The sequence below is a fragment of the Antechinus flavipes genome, chromosome 2 (genome assembly GCF_016432865.1).
Source record: "Antechinus flavipes isolate AdamAnt ecotype Samford, QLD, Australia chromosome 2, AdamAnt_v2, whole genome shotgun sequence".
NCBI lineage: Eukaryota > Metazoa > Chordata > Mammalia > Dasyuromorphia > Dasyuridae > Antechinus > Antechinus flavipes.
In genome coordinates, this window is record NC_067399.1 from 346,393,527 (window position 1) to 346,421,422 (window position 27,896).

The 27,896-nt window shown below is 30.8% G+C and overlaps 1 protein-coding gene across 2 annotated transcripts; it reads right to left on the reverse strand.

Moving 5' to 3' along the window:
- On the reverse strand, nucleotides 1-27,682 carry MBIP (MAP3K12 binding inhibitory protein 1). Of its 2 annotated transcripts, XM_051977998.1 has the most exons (9): nucleotides 27,498-27,673; nucleotides 23,798-23,917; nucleotides 22,045-22,266; nucleotides 21,841-21,937; nucleotides 18,362-18,427; nucleotides 17,707-17,865; nucleotides 16,331-16,428; nucleotides 2,347-2,385; nucleotides 1-588 (listed from the first exon to the last, which is right to left on the reverse strand). In XM_051977998.1, the coding sequence occupies exons 1-9, from the start codon at nucleotides 27,621-27,623 to the stop codon at nucleotides 481-483; spliced, it is 1,035 nt and encodes a 344-aa protein (XP_051833958.1). In that variant the 5' UTR covers nucleotides 27,624-27,673; the 3' UTR covers nucleotides 1-480. The 2 variants fall into 2 exon arrangements, with proteins under 2 accessions (XP_051833958.1, XP_051833959.1); XM_051977999.1 differs by lacking the exon at nucleotides 16,331-16,428 and having other exon boundaries at nucleotides 425-588; nucleotides 27,498-27,682.
- Between the last annotated feature and the right edge of the window lie 214 nt (nucleotides 27,683-27,896).

Below are 27,896 nucleotides of genomic sequence, written 5' to 3' on the forward strand. Positions count from 1 at the left end.
AAAGTTCCAATTATATTTATTTACATGAAAAATAGTATTTTAAAACAGACATGCTAAAAAACAAGACACTATTAAAAAAAACCACACACAACAAACATCAATATTACAAATATAAAATCTTTTAAAAATTACACATGTGAAAATGATGTTTATCCTTCTTGGTCCACAAATAATTACAGATAAAAAATACAATTTTACAAGTTAATTTTTATTAATTCTCTAAAAAAAAAAAAATGCTAAAACATCTCCTTCATAACAAAAGGGAATAATTTTAGACATTTCTATTTTCAAAGCATTCACAAAATAGTTTTAAATTAGACTAGTAAGTTTTACTGGACTCACACTTCTGGCAAAACTTAAAGAACATACTTGGGCAGGGGAAGGGAGGGGAGAAGGAGGGCCAAGTCTAAAGAGAGATACAGTAATTAAACAGTTCCTTAAGTCACATGTGTTAATAAAAATAACAATAAAGATACTTCATTATGGAAATTGATCAGTGACCATGGATTCTGTTTCATTTGATTTCCTTAGCAGAGCTTGCTTAAGGGCACTAATTTTCTCATCAAGTTCAGCCAACGAATAGTTTTGCTGTAAATAAATATAAAGACACAAATTATTGAGCAATAACAAATTACATTTAGCTTTAAGGTTTACAATATGCTTTCTTTACATTATCTCTGAGGACTGGAAAGAAATTTAGGTTTTTTTGGGTGACATCTGTATTTGCTATCAGTAGGAAATGGTTACCTATCAAATGAAGACTAGCAACTAAACTTTTTAGAGAGTTGCTCAGGGCATTGAAAGTTTCAGTGATTACCTCAAGTCACACAACTAGGTAATACATGTGAAAGGCAGGACTTAATCTCAGATCCTCAGCATGACTCTAAGGGTGGTTCTCAAACCACTAAGCTATAATCTTTTCTCAGTGCTAATTTTATAGATGAAAAAAATTTTTTTATAGATGAAAAAAACTAGGTAAAACTTTAAATGTCAAAAGAGAGTTTTATATATTTTGAATGGCCAGTATTTTTCCCCTCAAATGGGAAATTGATTTTGAGCAAATAAATATTAATATATATGTAAGGAATAGAAAAAAATAGGGAAAAATAGGAATAGGAAAAACAAATATGAAACATTAAAATTCATCCCGTTTTTTTTTACTTCTATCTTAACAATTTTTATTAAGCCAGTGTTTTTTCCTGTTTTTTTTTTTTTAAAGGATCAAGGCATGCATTTATGAAATAGGCACTATATTTAATCTTTTACCAGTTGATATAACTTTTTAAAAAGCAAAAGTAATTTTTCTGTCCCTGTCAAAACTAAATGTCTTCATATGGAATTGTAGTACTTTAAAGAGACAATATTGCACATATACATAAGAAAAAAACAATCCACAATTATTAATACAAAATAAATGCAAATCAATAAAGGAGAGGAGAACACTGTTAGATAGGTTGTTCAGAAATAGCTTCCTGGATAAGATGGAATTGGGCTGACTTCTAAAGGGAACAAGGAAATCTAAGAGGTGGAAGTGAAGAGAGCATTTGAAATATGGGGGACAGCTTGTAATTCTTGAATTTCCATCACATTACACTGTACTACTAATACTGGATTAAAAAATAATGAATAAAAACAAAAAATGCAAATAAGGAATGTGAAGTGATAGGAAAACAAAGCATTTTAAAATTCAGTTTAAATATTAAAACAGTAACAACGTATTTTAGTTGAAAAGGTGCTTTACAAATTTTATCTCGTTTGATTCTCATAATTCTCGGGTGATAGGTGTTCTCATTATCTTTATTTTTACAGTTGAGGAAACTGAGGCAGAAAAAAGTAAAGTGACTTGCCTAGAATCAAATAGCTAGGAAGTATCTAAGATCAGATTTAAACTCAGGTCTTCCTGACTCCAAAACCTAGTGCTCCACCTATTTTGCCACCTAGCTGCTTAGTTTAAATTTTTTCCAATTTATATCAAGTCTTGGTGCAATTTTAAGCTACTAGAATTTAAAACTGCAGATGGTGCTAAAGCTCAAAACTATGTTAAGACCTGAACATTTAGGAATCATGCATATAATTAGAATACATGAAAGTCTGTCATATATTTAATAAAAAAACCAAGCTATTCAAAATTGTTTTAAAACTTTCTATATTAAAAAACCCCCCACCAAAACAAAAGCCATCATTATAATATTTCACTATCTGGCTTTTCTCTTAGGTTAATTCAAGTTGATGACATTTCACTCTACTAATACCGGACAATTAAAATAAGAGGTTTTAATAATGTACATAATATAAAGTAAAATCTACATATTAGAAACTGGAATGAAATTAAGATTAATAACTTACTTGTGGTGGTTGCACTTTTCTTCTTTTTCCAGAATAATTCTAATGAAACATGGGGGGAAAAACCAAAAACCCAAAGTCATTAATTATTAAAAAAATGTGAGCGGTCAATTCTGCTCTAGAATACTTGTAGAATATACAATTTAGATGAATAATTCTATCATGAATCACTAAACAAAATTTCCAAGACAGATTTCTAAGAGCAATATTTAAGACAAACATAAAATATTAGGTGCCCAATTCAACAAATATTTTTTCATTTCACACTATATGCAGAACACTAAAGAAGGCATTAGGCTTCACAAGAATAAAAGTAGACAGAATAGGTCAAATACTAAAAAGGAAGCAATCACAAGTGGAAGATTAAATATTATTTTATGTACTTGCTCCTAACCCCTCCTAATGACGAATTTGAGAGACTAGAGTCAGTAAAACAACTATGGGAACTTTCTTGTTTCTCTTCTTCCTCCTCCTAGAACAATTACTAAAAAAAGGATGACAATCCCTATCCAGCTTTCAGAGCTACAAGGAGGCAGAGAAAGCTCAGCCTCAGTCATAGGTTGCATGAAAGGAACAGGGAACTCAGCTAAAGTGGCATATGATTATTTTTACTTTTAATAAGGAAACCATAGGCTTGGGAAGAGATGATGTGTATGTGTGTGTTTCATAGTTTTTTGAGTAGGAATGTTACAGATGACATCATAATGGGCCTCTGAATTAACTTGAGGCATAAAATAGGCAAATTATTGAGACTAGGCCACCCTAGGTTATGTGATTTGCATATGGTCACAACGTAGCAAGAGGAGAGGCTAAATCTTAGATGTCTACCAAGAGACAAAATTATATGGGGAAAACATCTAATTAATAGACATATTATCTACTAATGCTTTCTTAAAGATTCATTTCAAATATTTGTGAAGTATCTACTATATATGCAAATATTATACTAGATGATGAGGATAGAAAATTTAAAAACGCCAAATCTTTCAAAGCCTGTATTCTTAAAGGGGTATATGAAATAAAAACTACCTATTTATACATGCACAGATAAAAAGGGTAGAGAGAGTAAAAGAGACTCTGGACAAAGAATTCTAGAAAATTTGGGGGAGGTAAAGAATTAGTAGATGGATAGGAAAAAAGCTCTAAGTAATCTACATAATGCCAGGGTGACAGATAATTTTTTTTGTTTTTGGTAGAGGGATGAAAAACAAGAGATTCAGGAAAACATAACATTTGCCAGCTTTTCGTTGAGATGACCCTTCTAAAGACAGGCAGAGCAAGTACTCTTAAGGTTCTACTTGTCTATATTCAGTCTCACACATCCCCCAAATCAGATTTTTCACATGTTTGGTGAAAATGAAATATTGTTTTCCCACTTGACTGTTCATTTTTTGGAATCTATTGCATAAATGGTGCTCTAAATAAAGTTTTAAATCCTTCAGCTAAAATTTCATATACTGTAGAAATCAAAATCCAGACCAACCTTCTATATAGCAATAATCTAATCAATACTCTGTTCCTAACAAAAATCAAATTTGATATAATTCTAACAAAAATCTTATAAGTGTATACTATGGACAAGGCATAGTATTAGGTGCTGGAGAGACAAACATAATAAGTAAATAATTGCTGTCTTCAAGAAGCTTGCTTTTTACTGGGTAATATTTACATAAATGAGTAAAGATAGCAAAAGGTATCTTCCCCCTCAGGAAGAGGGGAAGAAGTGGGGGAGAAAAGAAGAGTTTCAGTAGGTAATACCTGAGCTGATCTCTTAAGGAATTTAGGAATTTCTAAAGGAGAGGGGGCAGTTCATTTCCAGGTTTAGGGACCAGCCTGTACAAAGCCACAAAGATAAAATGTGAAATGTTAAGTTGGATCAAAGCTAGCAAGCCAGTTTGTCTGGAATAAAAGATGCAGCATGCACCTAAAAAGGTGGTAGGAGTCAGATTTTCAAAGAATTTAAAGTGCCAGGCTTAGGAATTTTATACCAGAAACAAAAGAGAGTCATTGAAGATTTCTAAGCAGAGCAGTAATATGGTTTGACCTATTTATAGTAAGAATAATTCAGCAGATTTCAGAAGAATATATTGAAAAGGAGAATGGAAGCAATAAAATTTCTTAGGTTATTTCAATGTTCAGGACAAGAGTCCCTGAACCAGGAAAATGACCCTATGAATGGAGAGAAGAGAAAGAAAAGTGTTTTAAAGGAAGATTCATAAAAATTTAGTGAGGAAAAATTTAGAACTCAAAATCTTGCAAAAGTAAATGTTCAAAACTATACTTACATGTAATTAGAAAAATAAAAAACTATTTAACAACAAAAAATGACTTATTAGAAAGTAACTGGAAATGAAGTATAGAAGGTAAAAGATGAAAATCAAGGATAACTTTGTGGGTTAGTACCTACTTAAACAGTAAATAGAATGGGAATACTCTAAAAATAAAGAAAAATATACATGTTTATAAGAAATATATAAAAACATTCCATTTCAGATACGTCAAGTTTAAGGTGTCAATTTTAGATGAGATATCTAGGAGGTAGTTGGTAACTAAGGCTTTATGTATATAGATATACATTGGGAATCACCTGCATGATAACCAAATCCATGAAAGGCAGGCTATATAACTTTCAATGTTCAGACTACTTTGCTAGGTAGAATTTCTAGAAAGGTCTAGCCCACAGAAGATAAACTGCTTAAGTAAGATCCATTTTTTAGAAGGAATGCTATAGCTATAGTCTTACTATGATTTAATATCTAGAATAATATCTGATAATACTGCAAGCCAGATTAGTAATTCATTTACAGAAGAGGCACAGGAGAATATTTAAGTTTCCTACTTTTATGCCATAATTGCAAAGGATTCACAATCTAACTGGCATGGATACTGCTTCCAATTATGTAAATTTCAATTTATCCATAACAATTAGATATAAATTCTTGTCCATGCCCTTCCCTCAACAACTTCAAAAAGTTTAATCATCATTCTAAAGAATTCTGGCCTGTTTTTATTTCTCACCATCATTATGTGACTGGTCCACTTCTTTTTTAAAAAAGCACAATCTCAAAATTGGATATCTCAGGACACAGATCTTAATTTAACAAGAATTCCCTCTAGTCATTTTGCCTTTCCTTGAAGACTTTGAGTGTCCTTGCAGGACTGCTCATTCCATGACAGGATACCTAATTTTGAAAAAAAGTTTTTTCCTTATATTAAACCTAAATTTATCTCGCTGCAACTTCTACCTGCCTTCTGGGAAAAAGAAGAAAAAAATTCTCTTGCTTTTCCTATATGATAGGCTTTCAAAACACTTGAAGTCACCTGTCACATTCTCCCAAAAATGTTCTCCAATCTTTTCCAACATTTTCTCTTCCTTCAGTAGTCTTTACTTTGGTACAAACTCCCTGCTCCAGACCAATCTGACTCTCCAGATGATAGGTTTCCTTTTCAAACTGGTGTTCAGAACTAAAAACAAAATATGAAGCCTTGTCTTGAGCACTTTTCTATTCTCTTTAAATTTTAAACCTAGTGACTTCAGTAGTTCTCATATATTTAATCATCACTTCAATACAGATGACCTGCCCAGGTCTCTCTCTGACCTCCATTCACATATTTTTATCTCCAACTGCATATTAGATATTTCAAAGTAGATGCCATCTCATACCACATGCAAAAGTGAACTCAACTCACCTTTACCTTTTCCTCTCCCTATATTCCCTATTTCTGTCAAGGGTACCACCATTTTCCTAACTACTTGGGTCTGCATCTTCAACACTATTCCTGAGTACTGACTTCCCCCTTCATCCTATATATCCAATCAGATGCCAAATCTTTCCATTTTTAATTTCATGATATCTTTCATTTGTTCTCTTCTATTTACTCAGACAACCATTACCCTAGCTTAAGTCCTTATCTCCTTTTGCCTGGACTATTTTATCAATCTAATAACTTATCTCCTTACTTTAAGCTACTCCAATTCATCTAAGCCTTAAACCTTTTCCAATTCATCATGTACATATGTCTATTAAAGTGATTTTCTTGAAGTGTAATTTCACTTCACTACTCAAAACCCCAGTGGGTCTCTATTGTCCCTAGGATCAAATATAAGACTTGCGTTTACTTGTCAAAATCCTTCACCATCTGGCTCCAAAACATAACAATTTCTGAGTTTTTTCCAGACTTACTTCCCATGTTTTTTCATGCCCTTCTCTTGAGACCTTCACTTCTTAGAATCTCTAAAATCTACAAAGCTCAGTTCAAACCCCACCTCTTACAAAAGAACTTATCTGATTCTCCTAGTTACTAGTGCCTTTCCTCAACATCAATTTTAATTTATATTGTATATACTTATTTATATGCTTGCCTCTTTCAAAAGAAACAGAAAGAAAAGGAAAGAGAAAGAAGAGGACTAATTTTTTTTTTTTTTTTTTTAAGGCCAGGGGTAGAATTTATTGTGTAAAAATGGCAGGGAAAGTAATCAGGATCTCAGACAAAATTACAGTTAAAATAGATTTAATAAAAAATGAAAAATTAGAAAACTACATTATGTGTGAGAAATATTATTCAAAATTATTTTAGGCCATTTAAAATTCTTACACAGTATAAAATATCTGAGGGTGTAACTGCCAAAACAGATACAGGTACAATATATGAACATAAACATAAAACACATTTTTGTATAAACTCAGATCAAAATAATTGAAGTAATATTTATTTTTCATGGTAAAGCCAATATAATTTTTTCCCTGGTATATTTCATAGTTTTTAGTTTTTTTTTAATTCATTAGAAGAAAAAAAGTAACTAGAAACTCAAGTAGCCTGAGTGGCTCTATTGTGCTCCAAGTCACAAAAGTAATACTTACACAGATAGCTAATATTCGTGAAGTTGCAGCATCTATCAGTTATTTCTATTTCAATAATTACTTTTTTTTTATTATTGTAGCCTTTTATTTACAAAATATATGCATGGATAATTTTTCAACATTGATCCTTGCATAACCTTCTGTTCCAACTTTTTCCCTCCTTTTCCACTCCCTCCCCTAGATGGCAAGTAGTCCAATACATGTTAAATATGTTAAGGTATATGTTAAATCCAATATATGTATAAATATTTTTACAGTTATTGCTACATAAGGAAAATCAGATCTAGAAAGAAAGAAAAAACCTGAGAAGGAAAATAAAAATGCAAGCAAATAACAGAAAGAGTAGAAATGCTATGTTATGGTCCACACTCATTTCCCATAGTTCTCTCTCTAGGTGTAGCTGATTCTCTTCTTTACTTAACAACTGGAACTGGTTTGAATCACCTCATTGTTGAAGAGAGCCACATTCATCAGAGTTGATCATCATATAATCTTCTTATTGCCATGTATAATGATCTTCTGGTTCTAGAAGAGGACTAGTTTAGCATAATGTTCATTTAGAAGCTAAGCTTTCAAAAAAAAAAAAAATTCCTTCCTTTTCTAGATATTCACCAACCATCCTTAAAGGATATTTTAAATGTTCACAGGAAACCAAAGGCAAGCTCACTGCCCTGATGTCTGAAGATTCTTTCCTTTTTTTGGGAACTGAGACATATGTCTTACTTCAAAGATAAATAAGAGGTCAACAAAATACCCTTGCCTGGTCTTTTCCAAGAATGCATTGGAGACAGATATCTTCCTAGTCATCTTGGAAATCAACTCATTATTAGTCATTTTTGTTTTCTCTTTTTTACTCCTAAGATCATTCCTTTGGAAAAAAATTGACTTGCAGATCTTACCTGAAGAAATAATTAAGAATTACTGAACTATCTGGAAGTTATAGACAAAGAGTAAAAGTAAGTTGAAAGAATCTACCAATCAGCTCTTAAAAGAGATCCCAAAATGAAAATTCCCAGGAATATAATAGCCAAATTCCCTAACTTTCAGGTCAAGGAGAAAACACTGCAAACAATCAGAAGAAACAATTCAAACATCAAAGTGTCACAATCAGGATTACAAAGGATTTAGCAGCTTCTACATTAAAGGAAGGGAGAATGTGGAATATGATATTCTGGGAAGCAAAGGAGCTTGGATTACAACCAAGAATCAATAACTCAGCAAAACAAGATTATCTTTCAGGGGGAAAAAATGGACATTCAAAGAAATAGAGAACTTTGAAACATTCTTCATGAAAAAGCCAGAACTAAACAGAAAATATGACTTTCAAAAATAAAACTCAAGAGAAACCAAAAAATGGAGACAAAAAAGATATCCTATTTCAGTGGTAAATAACACCTACACAAAAACTGACCATTTTCACATAAAAACCCCACGAATAAATGTACAAAGAAAGAAATATTAAATGTATTCTTTTCAGATCATGATACAATAAAAATCACATTACATGTACAAGGCAGTGAAGAAACAGGTTAAAATTAATTGTAAATTAATAATTTACTTAGGGAAACTTAGGGAAAAATTTCTCTCTCTAAATGCTTACATCTATAAAACAGAAAAGGAACTAGAAAAAGAACAAATTAAAAACCAAATCGAAATCCTGAAAAATCAAAGGAGAGATTAATAAAATTGAAAGAAAACCATTGAATCTACTGTTCCTAAAAGGGGGGAAACAATAAAATAGATAAAATACTGGTTAATGGACTAAAAAAAAAAAAAATCAAATGATCAATATCAAAAATGAAAAGGGTAAATCTACCCATGAAAAGAAAATTAAAGCAATAATTAGGATTTACTTTGTCAATGTATGCTAATAAGTCTGATCATTTAAGTGAATTTAGATGAATATTTGCAAAAATATATTGTCCAGATTAATAGGAAATTAAACTGAATGCTTAATCTCATTTTAGAAAAAGAAATTGAACAAATGATAAATGACCTCTCTTAAAAAAAAAAAAAATTCCCAGAACCAGATGAATTTACAAGTTAATTCTATTAAACATTTAAATTCAATACCATATAAACTAATTGGGAAAACAGGAAAGAAGGAGTCCTACTAAATCCTTCTTATGACACAAGTATAGTCCTATGGTACCCGAACAAGAAAGAGTAAAAACAGCAAGAAAATTACAGACCAATTTTCCCAATGAATATTGATGTAGAAATTGTAAATAAAATTCTAGCAAAGAAATTACAGCAATATATCACGAGTATCATATACAAGGTATACTATGACCAGATGGGATTTATATAAGGAATGCAGAACTAGTTCAATATTAAGAAGACAGCATAACTAACCATGTTTACAACAGAACAGAAATAATAAGATTTTCCTTAAAATGAAAAGCAGTATCTATCTAAAACCATCAACAAGCATTACATGTGATGGAGATTCCTTAGAAGCATTACTTCTAAGATAAGATGAGGGATAAAACAAAGAATACCCCTTAATATCACTATTATTTAATACTGTAATAGAAATATTAGCATTAGCAATAAGTGAAGAAAAAGAAATTGAAGGAATCAGAATAGGCAATGAGGAAAGAAAACTTTCACTCTTTGCAGATTTTCCATGACTACTCTGAAGGGCTTACATGAAAAATCCTATCCATACCCAGAGAAGAAACTGGTTGTACTTGAATACAGATTAAAGCATTTTCTCTTTCTCTCTATTTTTTAAAACAATTTTTCTTGATGGTTTTTATTTTCATTAGGGTGGGAGATATTTTCTTTCACAACTTGAAATGTTCTGCATAATTTCTTAACTGTGTGTGGGAATATGGGAGAGAATCCAGAACTCAAAAATCTTAAATGCAAAAAAATAAAATTTTGAGGGTAACTGAGGTAAAATAATAAATAAAAAAATTTTAATGTGTTAAAAATTGTCTTTACATGTAATTGGGGAAAAAATACTCTTTAAAAAAATACTCATAATGAAATATCTTAGCCACCTCCAGATACAAAACTGATGGGACTCAAGAGTACAAAATGAATCATATTTTCTTCTATTTCTTGTTTTTTCTTTTCTTAGAACATGGCTAATGTTTTTTTTTTTGTTTTGTATGTCTATATATATTTTTAATTTTTTTTCCTTGCCTTCTCAGGGGACGAGGGAAAGAAAAAGGTAAAGGAAAAGAATTTGAGGACTGAAAATAAAAAAAGAAATTGAATTTAAAAAAGAATAAAGGTACATGAGAAAAGATAAATAAGTCACCTAGACTTGCTTTCCACAGCTTCTCTTTGCTTTATGCTCATACTATTCATTGATTTCTTCTTTGTAAGATTTAACAAATTTACTAGTGTTGTCTTTTGCAACCAGGTCACTGGCAATAAAGTCCTATGTCAGGTATGCTGACAAAGGCACTAGTTGCATTACTTCAGTGTGTATGGTAAATTAATTTACATTGGTTAAACTTTTCAAAAATATTCTATAATCATTATTGATATAATTTCTGTTTTCAACTTAGCCTTCTGAAAGTCAATAATTTAAATGGTTTAAGAATTAAATTGTTTCAATTATACATTATACCATTTTCTAAATCTTAATCTTGCTTTTGACTAATTCTGAACTTCATTAATAGTCTGAATATAGACATATGATTTCAGGATTACTCTCATATTACAAGAACAAATCTGGCTTCTCTGAGAATCAGTCCAGCTTACTATGGAAAGGCATTTCTGGTCTGGTCTGGTCATTTGAGTCATATATTTTTTTTTGGCCATGGCAATCATGAAACAATGAAAACAACAAAATGGCCCCTAGTCCTTCAACAGCCTTTTGCTTCTGCAGCAGGAACAGGAGGAGAGGAACAGAAAAGATGACAGCAAAAATTGACAACTAATACAATTAACATTATAGAAGTAAGTTCCTTACTCAATAAGCAGACATACTTCTAGAGGAGCAGAATTATAATAGTTGTAACACTTTTGCTTGAAAGACAAAAAACAAAACAACTAAACAAAAGAAAGATGAAAGACGTATTTAAATGAAAGGATGGTTCATAGGTACTCTTTACATAGGTAAAGAAAAGAGTTGGTAGAATATATTTATCCAAAATAGAATGCATCCAAATATTTCCAAAAACAATGAGAAACAGTATTTCATGGGATATTTAGGCATCACATATGCAGTATTAATAATAAATATTTTCCAAAAAGACCACCATAAAAATAATTGTACCTCTCTTTAAAAAATGTATTTCCTACAAAGGAGAACAATATTATAGATGTGATTAGAGCTCAGGACATGTCTTTCTTTATGGACATCATGATTCTCTTAAAAATATTAAGACTGTTAGGATTCTGCTTGTCTAGCAATACTGATCTAGTTTATTGGTCACTGAGCAGAGAACTCACTTTAAAATGTTAATTGTATCAGCTACCAATTTAAAGTTTACAGATGCCTTAAAAGCTATGTGATTCTTAGTATCCTCTGCAACCATCTTTTCTGTCCCTCTGAGATCTCTAAGATCAAATCAATGGTTATGATTTGGCTATTATATCACATTATTAATTAATTCATATTAATCTTCTGAACCCTAAAATCCCCAGATATTCCCCTATATACTATTTTCCAGTTATGTCTACCCACTTACTGATGAAATTGAAATTTTGAATTTATGTGTAGGTGTTTACATAATCTCTAATAAATTAATCCAATTAGATTTGGCCCATTGCAGTTGGTTCACTTTTGTGTGTGTATGTGTGTTACTGAAATTAAGAAAATAATTTGTTTCAAGAATGCTGCAGGGAGTAAAGGAGAAAAAAGATTAGGCAAAGGCCAATTGATTTTACAGTTAAATCATTGTTATTTTTGAGAAAACAATTTAAATAGAGGAAGGATTACAGAAATGAATGAAGGAAGAAAGTGGAGGCACTGAGTTCATTATTACCTTGAGCTTAGACTGCTTTAATAACTTTATAATTGGTTTCTTTATAGTAGCCTCTTTTTCCCCCCTAGAAACTGACCCTCATATATCACTTTACTGCTTAAAAACTTTCAGTGATTTCTTATGTTGCATATCGGAAATATATAAATTCCTTAAGCTACATATTTAAGTTCTTCCACAATATAACCATACTGTGTACCTATATTTCTAGCCTTTTCCCAAATGAATGCAATTTATGTTTTCATGTTCCATCCAAACTACTATTTCCCCATGTTGTTCTGCCATCTATCTCCTGCCTATATGTGTTCACCAATCTACCTTCTCATTGTCATTTATCAAAATTTAGTCCCTTCAAGATTAGCTAATATTGACTTGAATGACTTCACATTCTCATTCCACACCTAAACTGAAAATATTTTTCTAAACCACTAGACTCATTTAGTTTTTCTAGATTTCTAGATCTCTCTGTTCCCCCATAATATGTAACACACTAAATTTGAATATAAGTAACTTTCAGTAGGGTAGTATTTACTCAACGGGCAAGAATCATGCTATTTTCATCATTGCTCCCCAACATCTAGCAAAATGTAGGTAATTAACAAATGTCTGCTAAAGGAAATTAAGAAGAGACTATCCTGGAACAATTAAAGGAAAGGAAATAATGAGATGCTACCTCAAAAAGGACTAAGAGAGTAAAAGAAGTAGAAGTATAAGGAAATGCAATCAAACATACAGGATCAGGAATCACCCCTGGGGTGAAAAAAGAAGAGATTTTGACGAGAGGAACAGTCAAAGAAGTTCAAATTATATAGCTTAGATTTTTTGAATCAATAAAGTAATAAGATTAACTCAAATATTCATATTCTTTAGAGATCTCAGAGGGACAGAAAAGATGGTTGCAGAGGATACTAAGAATCACATAGCTTTTAAGGCATCTGTAAACTTTAAATTGGTAGCTGATACAATTAACATTTTAAAGTGAGTTCTCTGCTCAGTGACCAATAAACTAGATCAGTATTGCTAGACAAGCAGAATCCTAACAGTCTTAATATTTTTAAGAGAATCATGATGTCCATAAAAAAAGACATGTCCTGTCTTTGCATTATGCAAAATGGTTTAACATGCCCAATCATCTCTTACAGTAAGTAAACAGAACATATATTCTAAATTAAAGAAGAATGGAAAAAAAAAAAAAAAAAAACAACTTAAAGCTTAAGACAAGATGGAAAAGTCAAGAAAACTTAGGTTTGAATAAAGAAGCCCTGTGTTTGAATTCACATTTGACCATATTATGACTGCAGACAAATCATGAAGCCTTTCTAGTCTCTATGTCCTCATCCATAAAATGAGGATAATATTATAAATGAAAGAAAAAGACTTATTAAGGACTAGTAATGTAAAGGCTTAGGATACAAATGCAAGGAAATAAGACAGTACTTGACGTCAACTTTAGCCTGGGAAAAATATGGCCAAAAATCATAGGGGCAGTTATTAGAGTTACAAGCCAACTGACTGTTAACATTATACATAATATCTGCGGCATCTATTTCACAAGTTTTGGGGGGGGATTATTACATAAAGAACTGAGAAAGTCGCTTGGCAAAACAAAGCCCTATACATAAATATTAACTATAAATTATTACGATAATTACTTTTATTAGACAAGGAATACAAACCACAAATACTCATACAAAAAAGATGAAAGAAGTAAAATGTTAACTGAATTGATGGATAGACATCATCCAAACAAGAAAATATTTTGAACTCTGGTGGGAAAAGTCATTGATTAACATTAAAAAAAAATGTATATGAGCAAATCTTGTAAAGAAAAATAAACTTCCAGGTTAAAATTCTAACTTGTAGATACCTTAATCGCTTTCTTAGCCAAAAGTTTCAACTGAATTTATTAGAATATAACTCTTCCTGGCTCAAAAAAGTTGACACAATTTAAACTCCTTAGAGAGGCAATTTTCCATTACTACCCTACATAAATCCTCTGCTCTAACCAAACTGATTTATTCAACATTCACAGAACACAGGTATATTTAGTCCTGTTTCTCTGCACTTTTACTCAAGCCATTTTCTCTTCTTCAATTATAAGTCGACAACCAAATTCTACTTCTCACTATAGACATCCTAGCTCCCAGTGATAAACTCAATTCCAACTATTCACTTAGCACTCAAAATATTAAATGTTTCTCAGAAAAAGAAAATACCGGACATTTATCCTGTCTTCCTATTCACAATACAAATGGATCAAGATGAAAAAATGCAAGTTAAGCATGAGTGCTAAGTGGTATAGGCAAGGCAAGTTTTATAGGAGATGAAAAATTAAAATAAGATATACTATATAATTGAGATATCTCCAATATAATTTAGTTAAAAAAAACTATTGACACAGAAAAATGGATAAAAGAACAAATATTAAACAAGTGTTTAACCATTTCCTAAGGAAGCTTAACAAATATAAATCAATTGCCACAGAGACAAAACATTCACAATAGCCAGAAAACAATGTAGTATAATATAGTTGAATCCTCTGAAAAGGATTTGAGAGAACATGAATAAAAATCAGAGAAATCAGTAGGATCCTCACAAATGAAGGAGGGATTTACATCAGTGAGATAAAAAATCCTTTAAAGTAAATTCTAAGTTCACTAAAGACAGTTATCTCTTGGTAGCTCCAATATTTAGCATATATAGTATAAGCTTTGAAAAGTTTATTTTTGATTTGAAGGGCTTGTTTTATTATAAAATTGTACATGATCCTAAAGACAATGGAAAGACAAATAGTAGGTAAAAGAAGGCTATAGGAGATTAACAAAAAAGGCCATGATTAAAAGATACCAAGTACTTCTATGACCATTGAGTCTAGAGCAACGAAGGAAATTGAGTTCAAATACAGGTTCACACACTTACTGGCTGTGTTTCCCTGGCAAATCACCTAACCTCTGTTTGCTTTACTCCAATGGAGAAATAAATGGCAAATCCCTCCAAAACTTTTGCCAAGAAAAGCCCATGGACTCTATGAGTCCACAGGGGACTCAATGAGTCAGACATGACTCAAAGACTGAACAACAACAACAAATGAAAAAGTAAGTAAATAAGTTAAAGATGCTTAGAATGAAAATGTCAGACAATAGTATAAAAAACAGTAGTTCATTCAAACATTTCTTAAATTTTTTTCTACATATAATTCAAGTTAGGTATTTTCACTAGACGAATAGTTAAGACTCTTGCCCTCATAGTATTTTAATAATATATGTAAATGGAAAAATGTTATACAAATTAAAAAATAAATACATAAGCAAAATACAAAAATATAAAGAAGACTATATAAAGAATAAGGAAGAAATAATTTTAATGGTGAGAGAGGGAGACTTTATAGAGTAGATAAGATATGGTTGGGTCTTAAAAAATGGGAAAGGGATATCAACAAAGGCATTCCAAGTATGAGTAAAAAATGTTGGATGAAGAAAAATATGGGTAGTTTTTGAATAAAAATAAATAATCCAGTTTGATTAGAACATAGAAGAGCAACATAAAGCTGGCAAAAAAGAAAGAAAGAAAGAAAAAAGCGGGTTGGAAGAAAAACTTTATAAGACCTCAAATGTCAAGTGAAGGAATATGGTTTGTATTCGTAGGCAAAGTTTTTCAGAAGAAGCACTCTGTAATTTCTAAATGAGTGTTACATTCAAATTATTGTTTTCAGTCACTTCCTAAGAATTCCTCAGAGAAACCGAAGTTGCATACACAGAGATTAACCTAGAAAAATTTTATCTTTTCATTATTCTAAGTTCAGATGTATACAACTTTTTTTTTTTTGCCCTAATGCAATACACTACTTAACTCTAAGAAGGGGGAAAGAATTGTATACAACAACTTTATATAAAGTTTTCAAAAAATTAAGGGAAATAATTTAAAACACGATGAAGAAAATTAGCTGAGGTCTTGTAGTTTACAAAATACTAACTGGCTAAACAAGAAACTTTCAAAACAGAAATTAGATTTCCCTCTTGAGAAAAGAGGGAGTAGTAATAAAAGGATGAAGAGAAGGGAAGAACATTTATTAAGCACTCATGTGCTAATAAGCCTTAAAAACTCACTCCCTGCTAAGTTTTACAAATATTATTTCATGTGATATATAAGACAATGCATAGGAGAGTGAATTTTACTTACAACTGGCTGAAAATACTCAGGGGAAATGCCTTCCAATTCCAAGATTTTATCCTCAAGTTTTTTAATTCTCTGATAAATATCTCTAGGTACTGGACCACCTAAAGAAAAATTTTAAGAATCTGAAAGCTATAAACTTTAAAAAGTGATCTGATCTTGTTATTTTGACTTTTAAAACAGTGCTAAAAGATTTTTATACAATTCACTCAGTAAGGTTTATTGAAATGAAGTACAAAGAAATCTTTTCTTTAATCAGTCATATATACTTTGGGATATATCATATTCTATCTACCCTTTTCAAAACACTACATACTATGTTATATGAATTATCAAGAATTTGTGGTGCTTAGCATGTTCTTTAAAGTTTCTATGCTATTTGAGGGGAGTTTTAACATGACTTTTGAGCAGACAATAGTCTGTTGTTTAGGATGAAGAAAATCCAGTTACTACTATCATAGGGAACAGCAAAGACAACATCCAATTTCTCCCAATTTTAATTCTCTCCACTATTTGCCCCATTTTCTCCTGTTTCAATATTTCTCCTATATGTTGGAGTATACCAATGAAGAAAACTCTTTATTGGGTACCTAAACTATCCTATAGTCTTCTCTTCAGGAAGGATGGAGGGCAACTAAGATAATACAAATTTCAAGTTTACTAAAAACTTAAAATAATTAACCTGGAAATTTTCCTATGGAAGTACAAAATCTTCTCCAAGGAGATTTGTTATTAAATATGTAAGTTTTTTTAAAATAGAACTTTGTTTTTAAGGTGTATCTTAATCATGCTTCAGAATAAAAAGATTATGATACATAATTAAGACTTCAGTAAAAGTTCTCTGAGGAAAGAAAAGTTTAAAAACCACAATTTGTTATACTCACAAGTTAATCATTTTAGGACACAAAGGGTGCAAAATGGACCCTTTTTAATAATCTTTTAGAATTGGAATAGAAAACCATTAAGTTTTCTTATAATTTCATTTTGGCCTTTTTATTTTTCTTAAAAGAAATTTAGGAGGCATAATTACCTGACCTAACAGGATTTTAATGGATATTTTTTAAAAATAAAATTAAAAAAACACTTGGAAGTTTTTTCTTTTTTAAATATTCAAGTGTTTAATTATACCAATTAATTAATAATTAATCATAAGTTAATATAAATGTGTAATTTATATTATAAATATACAATGTAAATTAATAATTAATTATTAATCGTACCAATTAATAAGAGTCAATTCATAATTTAGGACGAGAAAACTTTTCCTCAACATAAGAATATCCTTCTCTTTTCACCATTTTAAAAACAACAAAGAATAAACACTGAAACTTAATATTCTGTAAATGAAAAAATATCTCTATTCAAATAGCACACTCACTTACCTGTATGCAATCGCAAATGAGCTTCAATATTTTGCAATCTCTCCTCCACAGCCTGGTTCCCACAGTCACGGAACATGCTATTAATTTTATGACCAGTTCCTTGTGTTCCTTCAGTTCTATTTCTTGTCTGTGGGCCATAGGTATTCACAACTCTAGAAACTAAATTATTAAGAAAAAAATTTATGTATACTTTGATATATATATATGTATGTATATATAAACTTTTTAAAATCATGAATTCCCAAATAACAATTTTTGATTTTTCTTAAAGGATTATTTATGTCAAAGCTCCTCCCATCACCTCCAAACAGAGATAGAGAATGACAAAAGTTATGCTTAAAAAAGAAAAATAAACATTTTAAAAATGTGAAACTAGGGAAGAAAATAATACATCACTAAGCATAAAGTCTTGATTAGCACAGGCTTTACTGATGCTCTAAATTATTTTATTTATTAAATATATGCTATATGCCAGTACCTTGCTGGCAATCTTCATAAATCTTTATAAATCAATAAAATAAAAAAATCAATAAAAAATTAAAATATTGTCTTTATAAGCAAAACTGTGAGATACATGCTATCACTACCTCTGTTTTAAAGGTAAGTAAATTGAAGCAAACAGTGGTTAAGTGACTTGAATTATATAATTACTTACCCTTGACATGACTTTTAAATCCTGGATAAGGAGTAAAAACAGCATCAGTCCTTGCACAGCTGTTCTCTTAAGGAAAATTCAGAAAAGTGTGATGATCTTAGTCACTTATAAAATAAAGTTTTATAGTCTCTCAAGTAGCTCATTTTATTAATAAATATGGTAGGAATGTCGAGTTCTTTCTAAATACTTAAGTATAATACATTTGTATAAGAAATTAATTATTTAACTTTTGTTAAATTCATAACTTCTTAGGTTATTTTAACATATCTTCCATGCAAAGAAAATTTTTTTGTAGTGTTTCAAAAATTTAGTTTCATATGTAAACAATGGATCATATAAAATGATACTATTACATCAATATAATACCTTCAAAAGTCTATGCGACAGCAGAAGGATATAAACTCCAAACAAGAGAACATATTTCTAAGTGGCAGAAAAATTTTATTCCTTTTTTAACAAAATAGAAGTAATTATATTGATTTGTTTTTTTTAAAAAATATTTAGTATCTCTTATGCTTATTGGTATTGAAATTTTAAATTTGATTATCTATAAAAATTTTAAATATTGCTTATTCTTTTTAAGAGCTATATCACAGTTTGAAATCTAACAGTAGACGATATATAAAAATCCTTTCACACAGAATAGCCTTTCTTTGAAATCTTTAAACAGATTACAATTTACCCTAGGACTTTTGTTTCAACTAATTTTAACTAAGCACAAACTTAGCCTGGGAGATAATTTTTGCTTTTCTATCAAACCAGTGATTTCATCAAGCATTGTTAAAAAGGACTTCTATCAATGAATATCAATATCTGCTTTGTCATTTATATTATACTCTTAAGAGAGTTGCTAGAATCACTAAAAGATTAAGTGACTTGCCAATGATCCCACAGATAGTATTTATCTGACAGAACTTGAAATCAGGTCTTCCTAACTCCAAGGTTATCTCTCTAGCCACACTTCTATATTGTCAACTATAAATTATTATGACTCCAAAAGAAAGATAAGAAACTATTAACTTTAAAATAAAACACAAGATTTAGGAGAATCAAATATACATTGATTTCTTAAACCATTTCCATTTTTAACTAGCCAAAAACAAACTCAAAATGGATATGTTAGTATTTTTTTTAGGTGAGGGTGGAACAGACCTGTGATTTTAAAATCATAGCTACCATCAATGTAGGGTGTGGCAACTCCTTTCACCAAAGCCGTTGGCATTATAATTCATAGTTTTTCAAAGTTACCTGGGCCATTGATGGTTTATAAGTATCTTGCCCCATGATCTTAGGACAAAGTCAGAGGCAGGTTGTAAAGTCTTCCAGACCCCAAGACTGGCCTCTATTTCCTTCTAGATTAAAAATTACAAGAAAAATCCTATTTCTTATTAGTGATTTTTTAAAGCAACTATTTTATAAAAATAAATTGATAAGTATTAATGAATAGAAGTTGTTAAAATGCATTTATACTATTCTAGTCAAAGTGTTTCTCATATCCAAAACAAGTTTAATATTTAATATTTAAATTTTTAATATTTAATATTTAATATTTAAAAAGGGGAGGCAGCCTAGGGATAAGGGGGGTCTCTGGAGACAAAAATTCAAATCTTGTCTCTTAATGTTATATGATCTTGAATATGCCACTTAACTTCTTTGTACCTTTGTTTCTTCAGGTATAAAAGGATTAGATGACTTCTAAAGTACTTTATAGCTCTAAATCTATGAAATTGAGTGAAGAATAACTTCAAACTCAAGTTAATACATAATAAAATTATATTGGGGGGGATATTATTTTTATCATCAGTTTATTTAAAATTAGCTTTAATACAGATCATAGGGATTAAAAAAAAATAACAAAAGATCATTCTTTGTTAAGAGTTAAGATAGTATAATACTCCTAACTCAACAGCTAGGTAACCCACAAGAATTTCAAATAGGCCTATTATGGTGAATGTGTAAGTACACATAATTATTTGCTAAAATCTTTGATAGCCCTGTTTTTGGTCAGCAAAGAACTTTATTAGACAAGGAATACTGTTGAACATTTTGATTTTTGGTAGCTTTTATTCCTAATAAATAAATATTTATTTATATTTAAGAGTTAACATGGAAAACAGAAAAATAATATTAAGGACACCTTTCCTTTCCCCTCAAAAAATACTTTCTTAATATGCTGCAGATGAATTGCTAAGGTTTACAAATGAGATTCTGCCAATGCATCACATCTACTGCTTTACAAATAATTTTATTATAAAAGAAGTCATTTATGTTATGTATTTATACAAATGTATATGCTTATATTAATCACGTGTTTCAATTGCATCCAATTCTGTGTGACCAGATTTGTGGTTTCCTTGGCAAAGATGCTCAGTCTGCCATTTCCTTTAACACACACACACACACACACGTCTTTATGTGTATATACATAAAAATATACACTCGTGTAACACACATAATCAGGAAAATGTGTCTGTATAATGCTTATGATAGGGAAAGTTAAAACAACAAATTATTAAATGGATACCTAAAGGAGAGAAGTGTTACTGCCAATCTTATCTGATGCTTCCTTATCTCTTTAGTCAAAGGATTTGAGAGGAAAAAAGGAAGTATTTGGGAGAACAAATTTTTCATATATTTTAGTAATGATTACTTGTGTTCTAATGATTACAGTGACATTTGACAAGGAGCTATGTCAGTATTTCTCATATTTTTCATGCTGTGGCAAAACTTATACTAGAAGAATCTAATGGAAATTAACAATTACATATCTTAATGCTATAAAAGAAAAATCACGACAAAAATTTCTGCAATCAACTGATGTAACACAACACAAAACATACTTTCAAGTTGGGAAAAAAAAATTAAACAAATTTCTAGCTCACTGTGAGGACCAATATTAAAAAAACAAAATTGTAAGTCTTTATTTTAATTTATAAAATTTCAACTATTTTTAAAAGGGAATATAATTCACTGAAAAACTATTACAACATCCTATTCTACTTTATTCTTAATACTGAAGAAGCATAATCCTCAAAACATTTCTGAAACTAGTCTATTTTTAAATTTATTTTTAGGAATATATTTTGTACATATCACATTTACTTCTCAATACAATCTACCACTCACCCTATAACACATAAGGCTTTCCTTATACCAAAAAAAGTATGAGAAAACAATTAGGAAAAGAAACCAACAAAACAACCCTCTGAGATCTTCACCATTTAAACTAACAGTTTCCTATCTCTTTAATGGGGGGAGAGATATTTCTCCAGTGCAGCCAAACTTGGTCATCTTAATTATAGAATTTTCAATTTTGTAAAAGATTCTATTGTTAAGCAAGAGAAAAATCTTTACAACTGATCCTAAAATAAACAAAACTGAATTCTTGAATTTACTGATTTTTAAGAGCTAAGAACTTTAAAAAAAAGAAAAGAAAAAAAGAAAATAAATTGAAGATTAAATTCTGGCTGGATATTTACCTTGATTACAATCAATTACATTACAAAATTCCCTGACATTGTTTTCATTGATTTCAGCTTGCTTTCGTTCAATGAATGCTGATATTCTCCTGTCAATCTGTAGGTAACAAACAAGTTCACATGTATATTTATATATGTTGTTGAAACTTTCAATTTCAATTTTTAAAAAACATTTAAATTCAAGATAAAAACACTTATGCTTACTTCTGCTTTTCCAGCTTTTATCTGGACCACTTCTGGATCAAAATTAATTTGCTTGTCTTTTAGAACTCCCAAACCACAATCCTCGTATTTTTCATCTGCATGTAGGTTATCATCAGGACATATTTTTGAATCATTTTTGTTGACCAATTTTGTTTTATCAGCCTCTTCAATGGCATTAATAATTTCCTCTTTAATCAGGCGCTTAAGTCTTTCTAAAAAAGGCTAAGAAAAACCATGGGCATATTTGATAGTGTTTAACCTGACCAAGATCAAATTTATTATAATTTTAATATTTCTACTTAAATTGAATTTTCAAAAATTATTGAATATAAATTTAGCATTTTGGCATTAATAAATTTGACTATACAGGACAATTGTAGTTTTGTGCAGCCATGATTATCATCATGTGTGAGATCTGTGAAAAACTTAAGAAATCTACATCTTAAGAAATTTAAGAAACCTTTAGATTTAAGAAATCTAACTGTCTTTGAAGGAATCACCCTGTTATTTTACCCTAAATCAAAGGCTCAGCCTCTGGCACCAATGTCACTTAATTAGCATGTCATTCACATGCCTACTCAGAACTCTGAAGCTTAGTATTTTTCCTCCTTAACATGAGAGCCAGTGCTCTACTCAGTAAAGCCCTGCATTATCAGTACATCACTGGAGATTCTCCACTTGAAACCACAGTTGGTCAAAGTATAGGAAAGAACACAGACATGAAATATATAGCTGTTGTACTGAACACTTATGCTTTTTCTGTCATGGTAAGTTATGTCTTTAGGTCACAAAATGAAACATAGCATAAAATGAACACATTACTAATATGAGAAAAAACTACATCAAACGTAATACATAACGTAATTCAGTCACCTATTTTCTTCTTCCCTTCTGATAAATATAACTCCCAATATGAAAGTTAAATTTTAGGATAAAGCCCTTGAAGTAAAGGAAGAGATGAATATTAATATATATTCCAGTTTAAATAAAAACTTTTTGAGGTTATACCTTTAAGAATTATAATTTTATTTTCATTATGGCAACTCTTTTATAATTTATAAAAAATGATATTTTAATGTAATGAATCCAAAACATTTCTCCATTTAACATCATAAGATTTGAATTTTATCTATGAAAATTTATACAATTACCAATATAGTCATCTGACTATACAGGAAGTTATGCACTGAAATAACAAATTACTATACATCTAACAGTTTAATGTCTACTTCTGATATAAAGGATGCTACAAAAACTGTTAAGGAAAATTATCAGATAATATAGCCACTGGCTACTTACTAAGATGAGACAATAACACAGAAATCACTTTCTTTTTAAAAACTAAGCTGAAAATGTTTAATTGCAATAGACACTGCAGGATGTGTCATGCTGAGATAATGCCACTCCTTAAACCACTGAAAGCACTCCATGAGCCTCCAAACTCACCCAAGGCATGGAATCATTATCATAGCATGACACACACCTGCCGTGTCTTATTGCTTAATTATAACCCACCATAGATGAAACTGTACTGAATTTACAATGCAGGTCTAGAATTGAATAGAAATGGATTCATTCAATCTTTGTAACACCATCAGTTACTGAACTAGTCTTACAACTGTACTGAAACCTATCTGCAACTGTGTATTAATAGTGTTAAGCCACAAATAATTGAAATGTGATAAGCTTGTAATTTTACTACAATTAGATTCTATTCTCACAGTCAAGTTAATGTGTCCCACAAGATATTTACCTGAAAATATAAAACATGTTGTTCAAGAGCACTAAAGAGCAATGCTGGCTGGAGTGCTGAGAGGCTCTGAAGCTTGTTCCAATCGATTGTAATTTTCACCACATCATCTCCAAGGTTAAGCTTCAAAAGGGCAAAACAGCACCATCACAAAAATTACACCATTATATTGTACACATGTGCTGTCACAAAAAAAATAGGACTTTTACAAAGCAACCCACGTACCTATCTTGCTCAAAGTTATCAATCTTTTAATCTTCAGCTAAAAAAGTGTTAGAATCTTGAATATTTTGATAAAAGAACAAGCATGGTATTACACCCTCAAGAGGTTAAGTCCCATGTCATGGATTGCCTTATAGATGAAATTACTTTATAAGACACTTTAGATATTCCTAAACAACCTTGGTTTGGGTTGAAGGTTACTTGCCTCATACTGAAACCCACTCAAATCAGAATGAATTTCTAATATGTGCATCATTTTAATTAGCTAAATATATCTAATATCTATTATTTGTCCTCTGTTGATATCTGAATCATACTTCTATTGACTGCCTTCTTTACCAAACTTCTTAGTAAATCAAGGCTACTAGATATGGTTTATGAAACCTATTTATAGATGTTTTTTTTAAGTGTGCTCTCAAAAATTTATCCAACCTATGACTCATCTGAGTAATAAAAATGAAAAATGAAATACAATTTAACTTTTCTGAATCCAATCATACATTTTGTGGATGGAGTAGATCTACTGTTTAAATAAAGCCCCAAAAGACTTCTAATAAATTTCCAAGTTGCTTAATTAAATTAAGGAATAAGGGATAAAAAATATATCTGTATTATATCTATATAAAAATATATCTTTCATAAATGTATACAACATTTATGAAAGCAACTAAAAATAATATTATATATTAGCATAAAAATATTATAATATTAATTTACTAAAAAACCTGGTTTGTATTACTACTTTTAAAACTTTTTTTTACAAAAGATTTTTTACAAATCCTCTATGAGTTCACATAGAAGGGATAAAATTTTTTAAAAATTCAAAAGGGTTATAAATGGAACATCATGAATATGAAAAACACTAGAACACATTTAGAATTTGTCTCTAAGTTTTAAGTCTTTCAGAGATATAAAAAGAAATATGAAATTATCGATCTGTATTTTTTAAATGTCACATAAATGATTTGATAGGCTAGCAAAGAGATTAATAAAGTCAGTGCATTGATTACAATAATTATAAGCACCTTACTTGATAATGAGCACATTAAATCCAAACAAATTTTTGTGGAGAATGAAGGTTATGTTAATTTTGATTTATTACACTTATTAACATTTCAATTGTATGTAATTGTTTTCATTTTTAATAATAATAAAAATAAAAAATAAAATCCATATAATCCTTTACTCATATATAGGGAAAATTTTCATTTCAAATTAAAAAAAAAAAAAGGCTAGTCACTGTAACTTTCAATATTGGCAATATTAAGTATATATATACACACACACACCTCATAGAGCATGTAAAAATTGACTGACTTCAAAACTTTCATTAACCTGTCAATGATTGGTTGTTCTGCATAGAAATTAATAATACAACAGTAAAATACTTAAGTTCAAAACAAAAGAAAAATAGTCAATAGGTCAATGTGGCAAGCTAAAAAGTTAAAAATTAAGGACACCTATGACTTGAGTGAGACTGTATATAAAACATTCAATACTGGGTTACTTAATCAAACTATCAACAATTAGGAGCATCATAATAATTAAGCAAATCATATAAATTTTAAGATTTAGCTTCTTGCAAAAGTGGTACTCAAAAAACTTTTGCTTTTATTATATCAAAAAAACCAGATAATCATTATGGTCAGTTTTTTGATTAATCATCAATCTGAGCTATGAGGTTTTTTTTTTAATTGACACCATCTTCTGTGCCAGATTCAAGTAATGATATTTACACATTTCACAGTGACATATTATGTAAATGTTAAATCATGTGACTAATAGAACCTAGAGTCTGGGAAATACATAAAATAATATAATCTGTAGGAAATATGCCTTTGAAAAAAATCTGGACTGTGCAAATTTTCATATAAAATTAACATTCTTTTAAAATTTTAACTTATCACCGGAAAAAATAATCTATTTGTAAAAGACTATAACAGAATTTTGTTTAATTTACAATTTATCTCCATCCTAATTCATTTAAGTCCAGCTCCAATTGCTTTGCTTTTTTCCCCCGTGGTGTTTAAAAGGAGATTAGACTGGCTAAGTATAAGGCCTAAAATGCAAATATTTTTTTAAAAAATCCTTTTTCAAGTCATACTCTTTCAAATACTTTTAAAAAATGAACTGAATATGCATTCTTAATAATTGCCATAAATAACTGCTCCAAATTTGGAAGAATATCACAAACTGTCTCTTCAGAGATAATTGAAAAACCAAGTTTTTTCTTACCTCTGACAAAACTTTTGTAAAAATAATCAGAAGAATAAAACTACCATCACAAATCGGAAGCTGGAATAGTTTTGTTTATGAATTTAGTCTAACATTCAGTTTAGTACCCATAAGGTTATTGAAGCAATTGTTATCAGGCCCAGCCCTAGGAGACATTTTTTTAGCATGTTTTTCTAAGCTAATCCGATGGAGGAGGGAGGGAAAGAGAGAGAAAAGGAAGATAATGGTAATCAAAAAAACAAAAAACAAAAAACAAAACTAACAACTACTTAAGTCAAATGTCTACTTGGACCATATAACTATAATTAAATACTTTTAAGATTTCCAAGTAGGTAGTGAGATATTGTTAGAAGTACTTTAAAATTTTCTTTCAAACAGTCTGAAACATGTAAACAACCAACTTTCAATTTTGCATTTTAAAGGACTTCGTAAAAATTATAACCAAACACCGTAACTAAGTTATCTTCGTTACCCATTTCGGCTTATTTATACCCATGAGACATTAAAAGTGGCCTAGTCTTTTGGTCGGTGTGGTCTTCTTTTTCCGTAATTAAATATGACCCACTAGAGAAAAAAATGTAAACTACATTATTATTCATCATAGCAAGTCACAAAAATAGTGGGGGTTAATAAAATTTCCCAAAATAAAGAAGGATCTTCTGTGTTCACATCCTTTTCCGTACAAAAAGCTACTGAACTTTTTGGTGGTCTCTGAAAGACGTCCGACTCTGAACTCCCCGCGCTGTGGCCAATCCCACTGAGCGGATTAATAGGCCAGGCCAGTTTCTCCGGCCTCACAGTTAGTTCTTTTATTGACTTCTTCGGCCGCTATTTTTTTTTTTTTTCCCATTCGCCTCCTCTCCCCTTCTTTTTTTCCTTTTCTTTTTTGGGGAGGGAGGGAAGAGAAATCAACTTAAGAGACCCAGGATAAGGAAAAATATAAGGGACTGTGCCACACCACAGTAACCCTGGAAAACTCTTCTCTTTGGGGCAGATACAATGAAAGGCCTCACAGGCTGTTAATTTAGTTCACCTAGCAGAGTTTTTGTAATCTGAGGAAACGAGGAGAGAAAAGAGCGAGAGAAAAGGAGAACAGGGAGAGAGGAGAAGATGGAGAGAGGGAGAGTATGAGGGAGAAGAAGAGAGGGAGAAAGAGAGAGAAGGAAAAAGGAAAAGAGGGAGAAAGGGGGAAGGAGGGAGAGGGGGAAGGATTTGGGGGAGAAAGGGCAACGCCGCTGTCATTTACCTGCCCTATCAAGGTGCGGACTGAACGGAGAAAACCAATTAGAACCTCGCGATAGAAACTGCAGCTTTGATCCAGGTTCTTGTCCATGCCTCGGGGGTGACCTGCATCCCCCACTGGAGAAGCCATGACACCTCCCCAACTGCCACCGAGGTTCTCGTCTTGGCCCGCCCCTTTCACGGGTCAGTTTTCGTCGCGCTATGATGATGTCACTAGAAGCTGTCTTTACCTTTAACGCTGGGTTCTGGGGCCCCACCTCTTTCCATGTGACTGGCAAGTATGCAGACCAATCATGCCGCGTAAGCGGCAATTTTTTCAGACTCCTTATCACCTTCCAGTTTTTTCAGCAGTTGGTGCTGTAACGGGACTGTGTGCTTCAGAAGCTGTGATATTGTAGGTGTT

Bases quoted from the DNA above. Each gene is read 5' to 3' on its own strand.
- MBIP (XM_051977998.1), bottom strand. From the start codon at position 27,623: ATGGCTTCTCCAGTGGGGGATGCAGGTCACCCCCGAGGCATGGACAAG. The intron at 23,918-27,497 runs GTAAATGACAGC...GCCCTTTTGAAG, and splicing joins TCCGCACCTTGATAGGGCAG to CTTAACCTTGGAGATGATGT. The intron at 18,428-21,840 runs GTAAATATCCAG...ATTTTCCTTAAG, and splicing joins TGTAATTGATTGTAATCAAG to AGAACAGCTGTGCAAGGACT.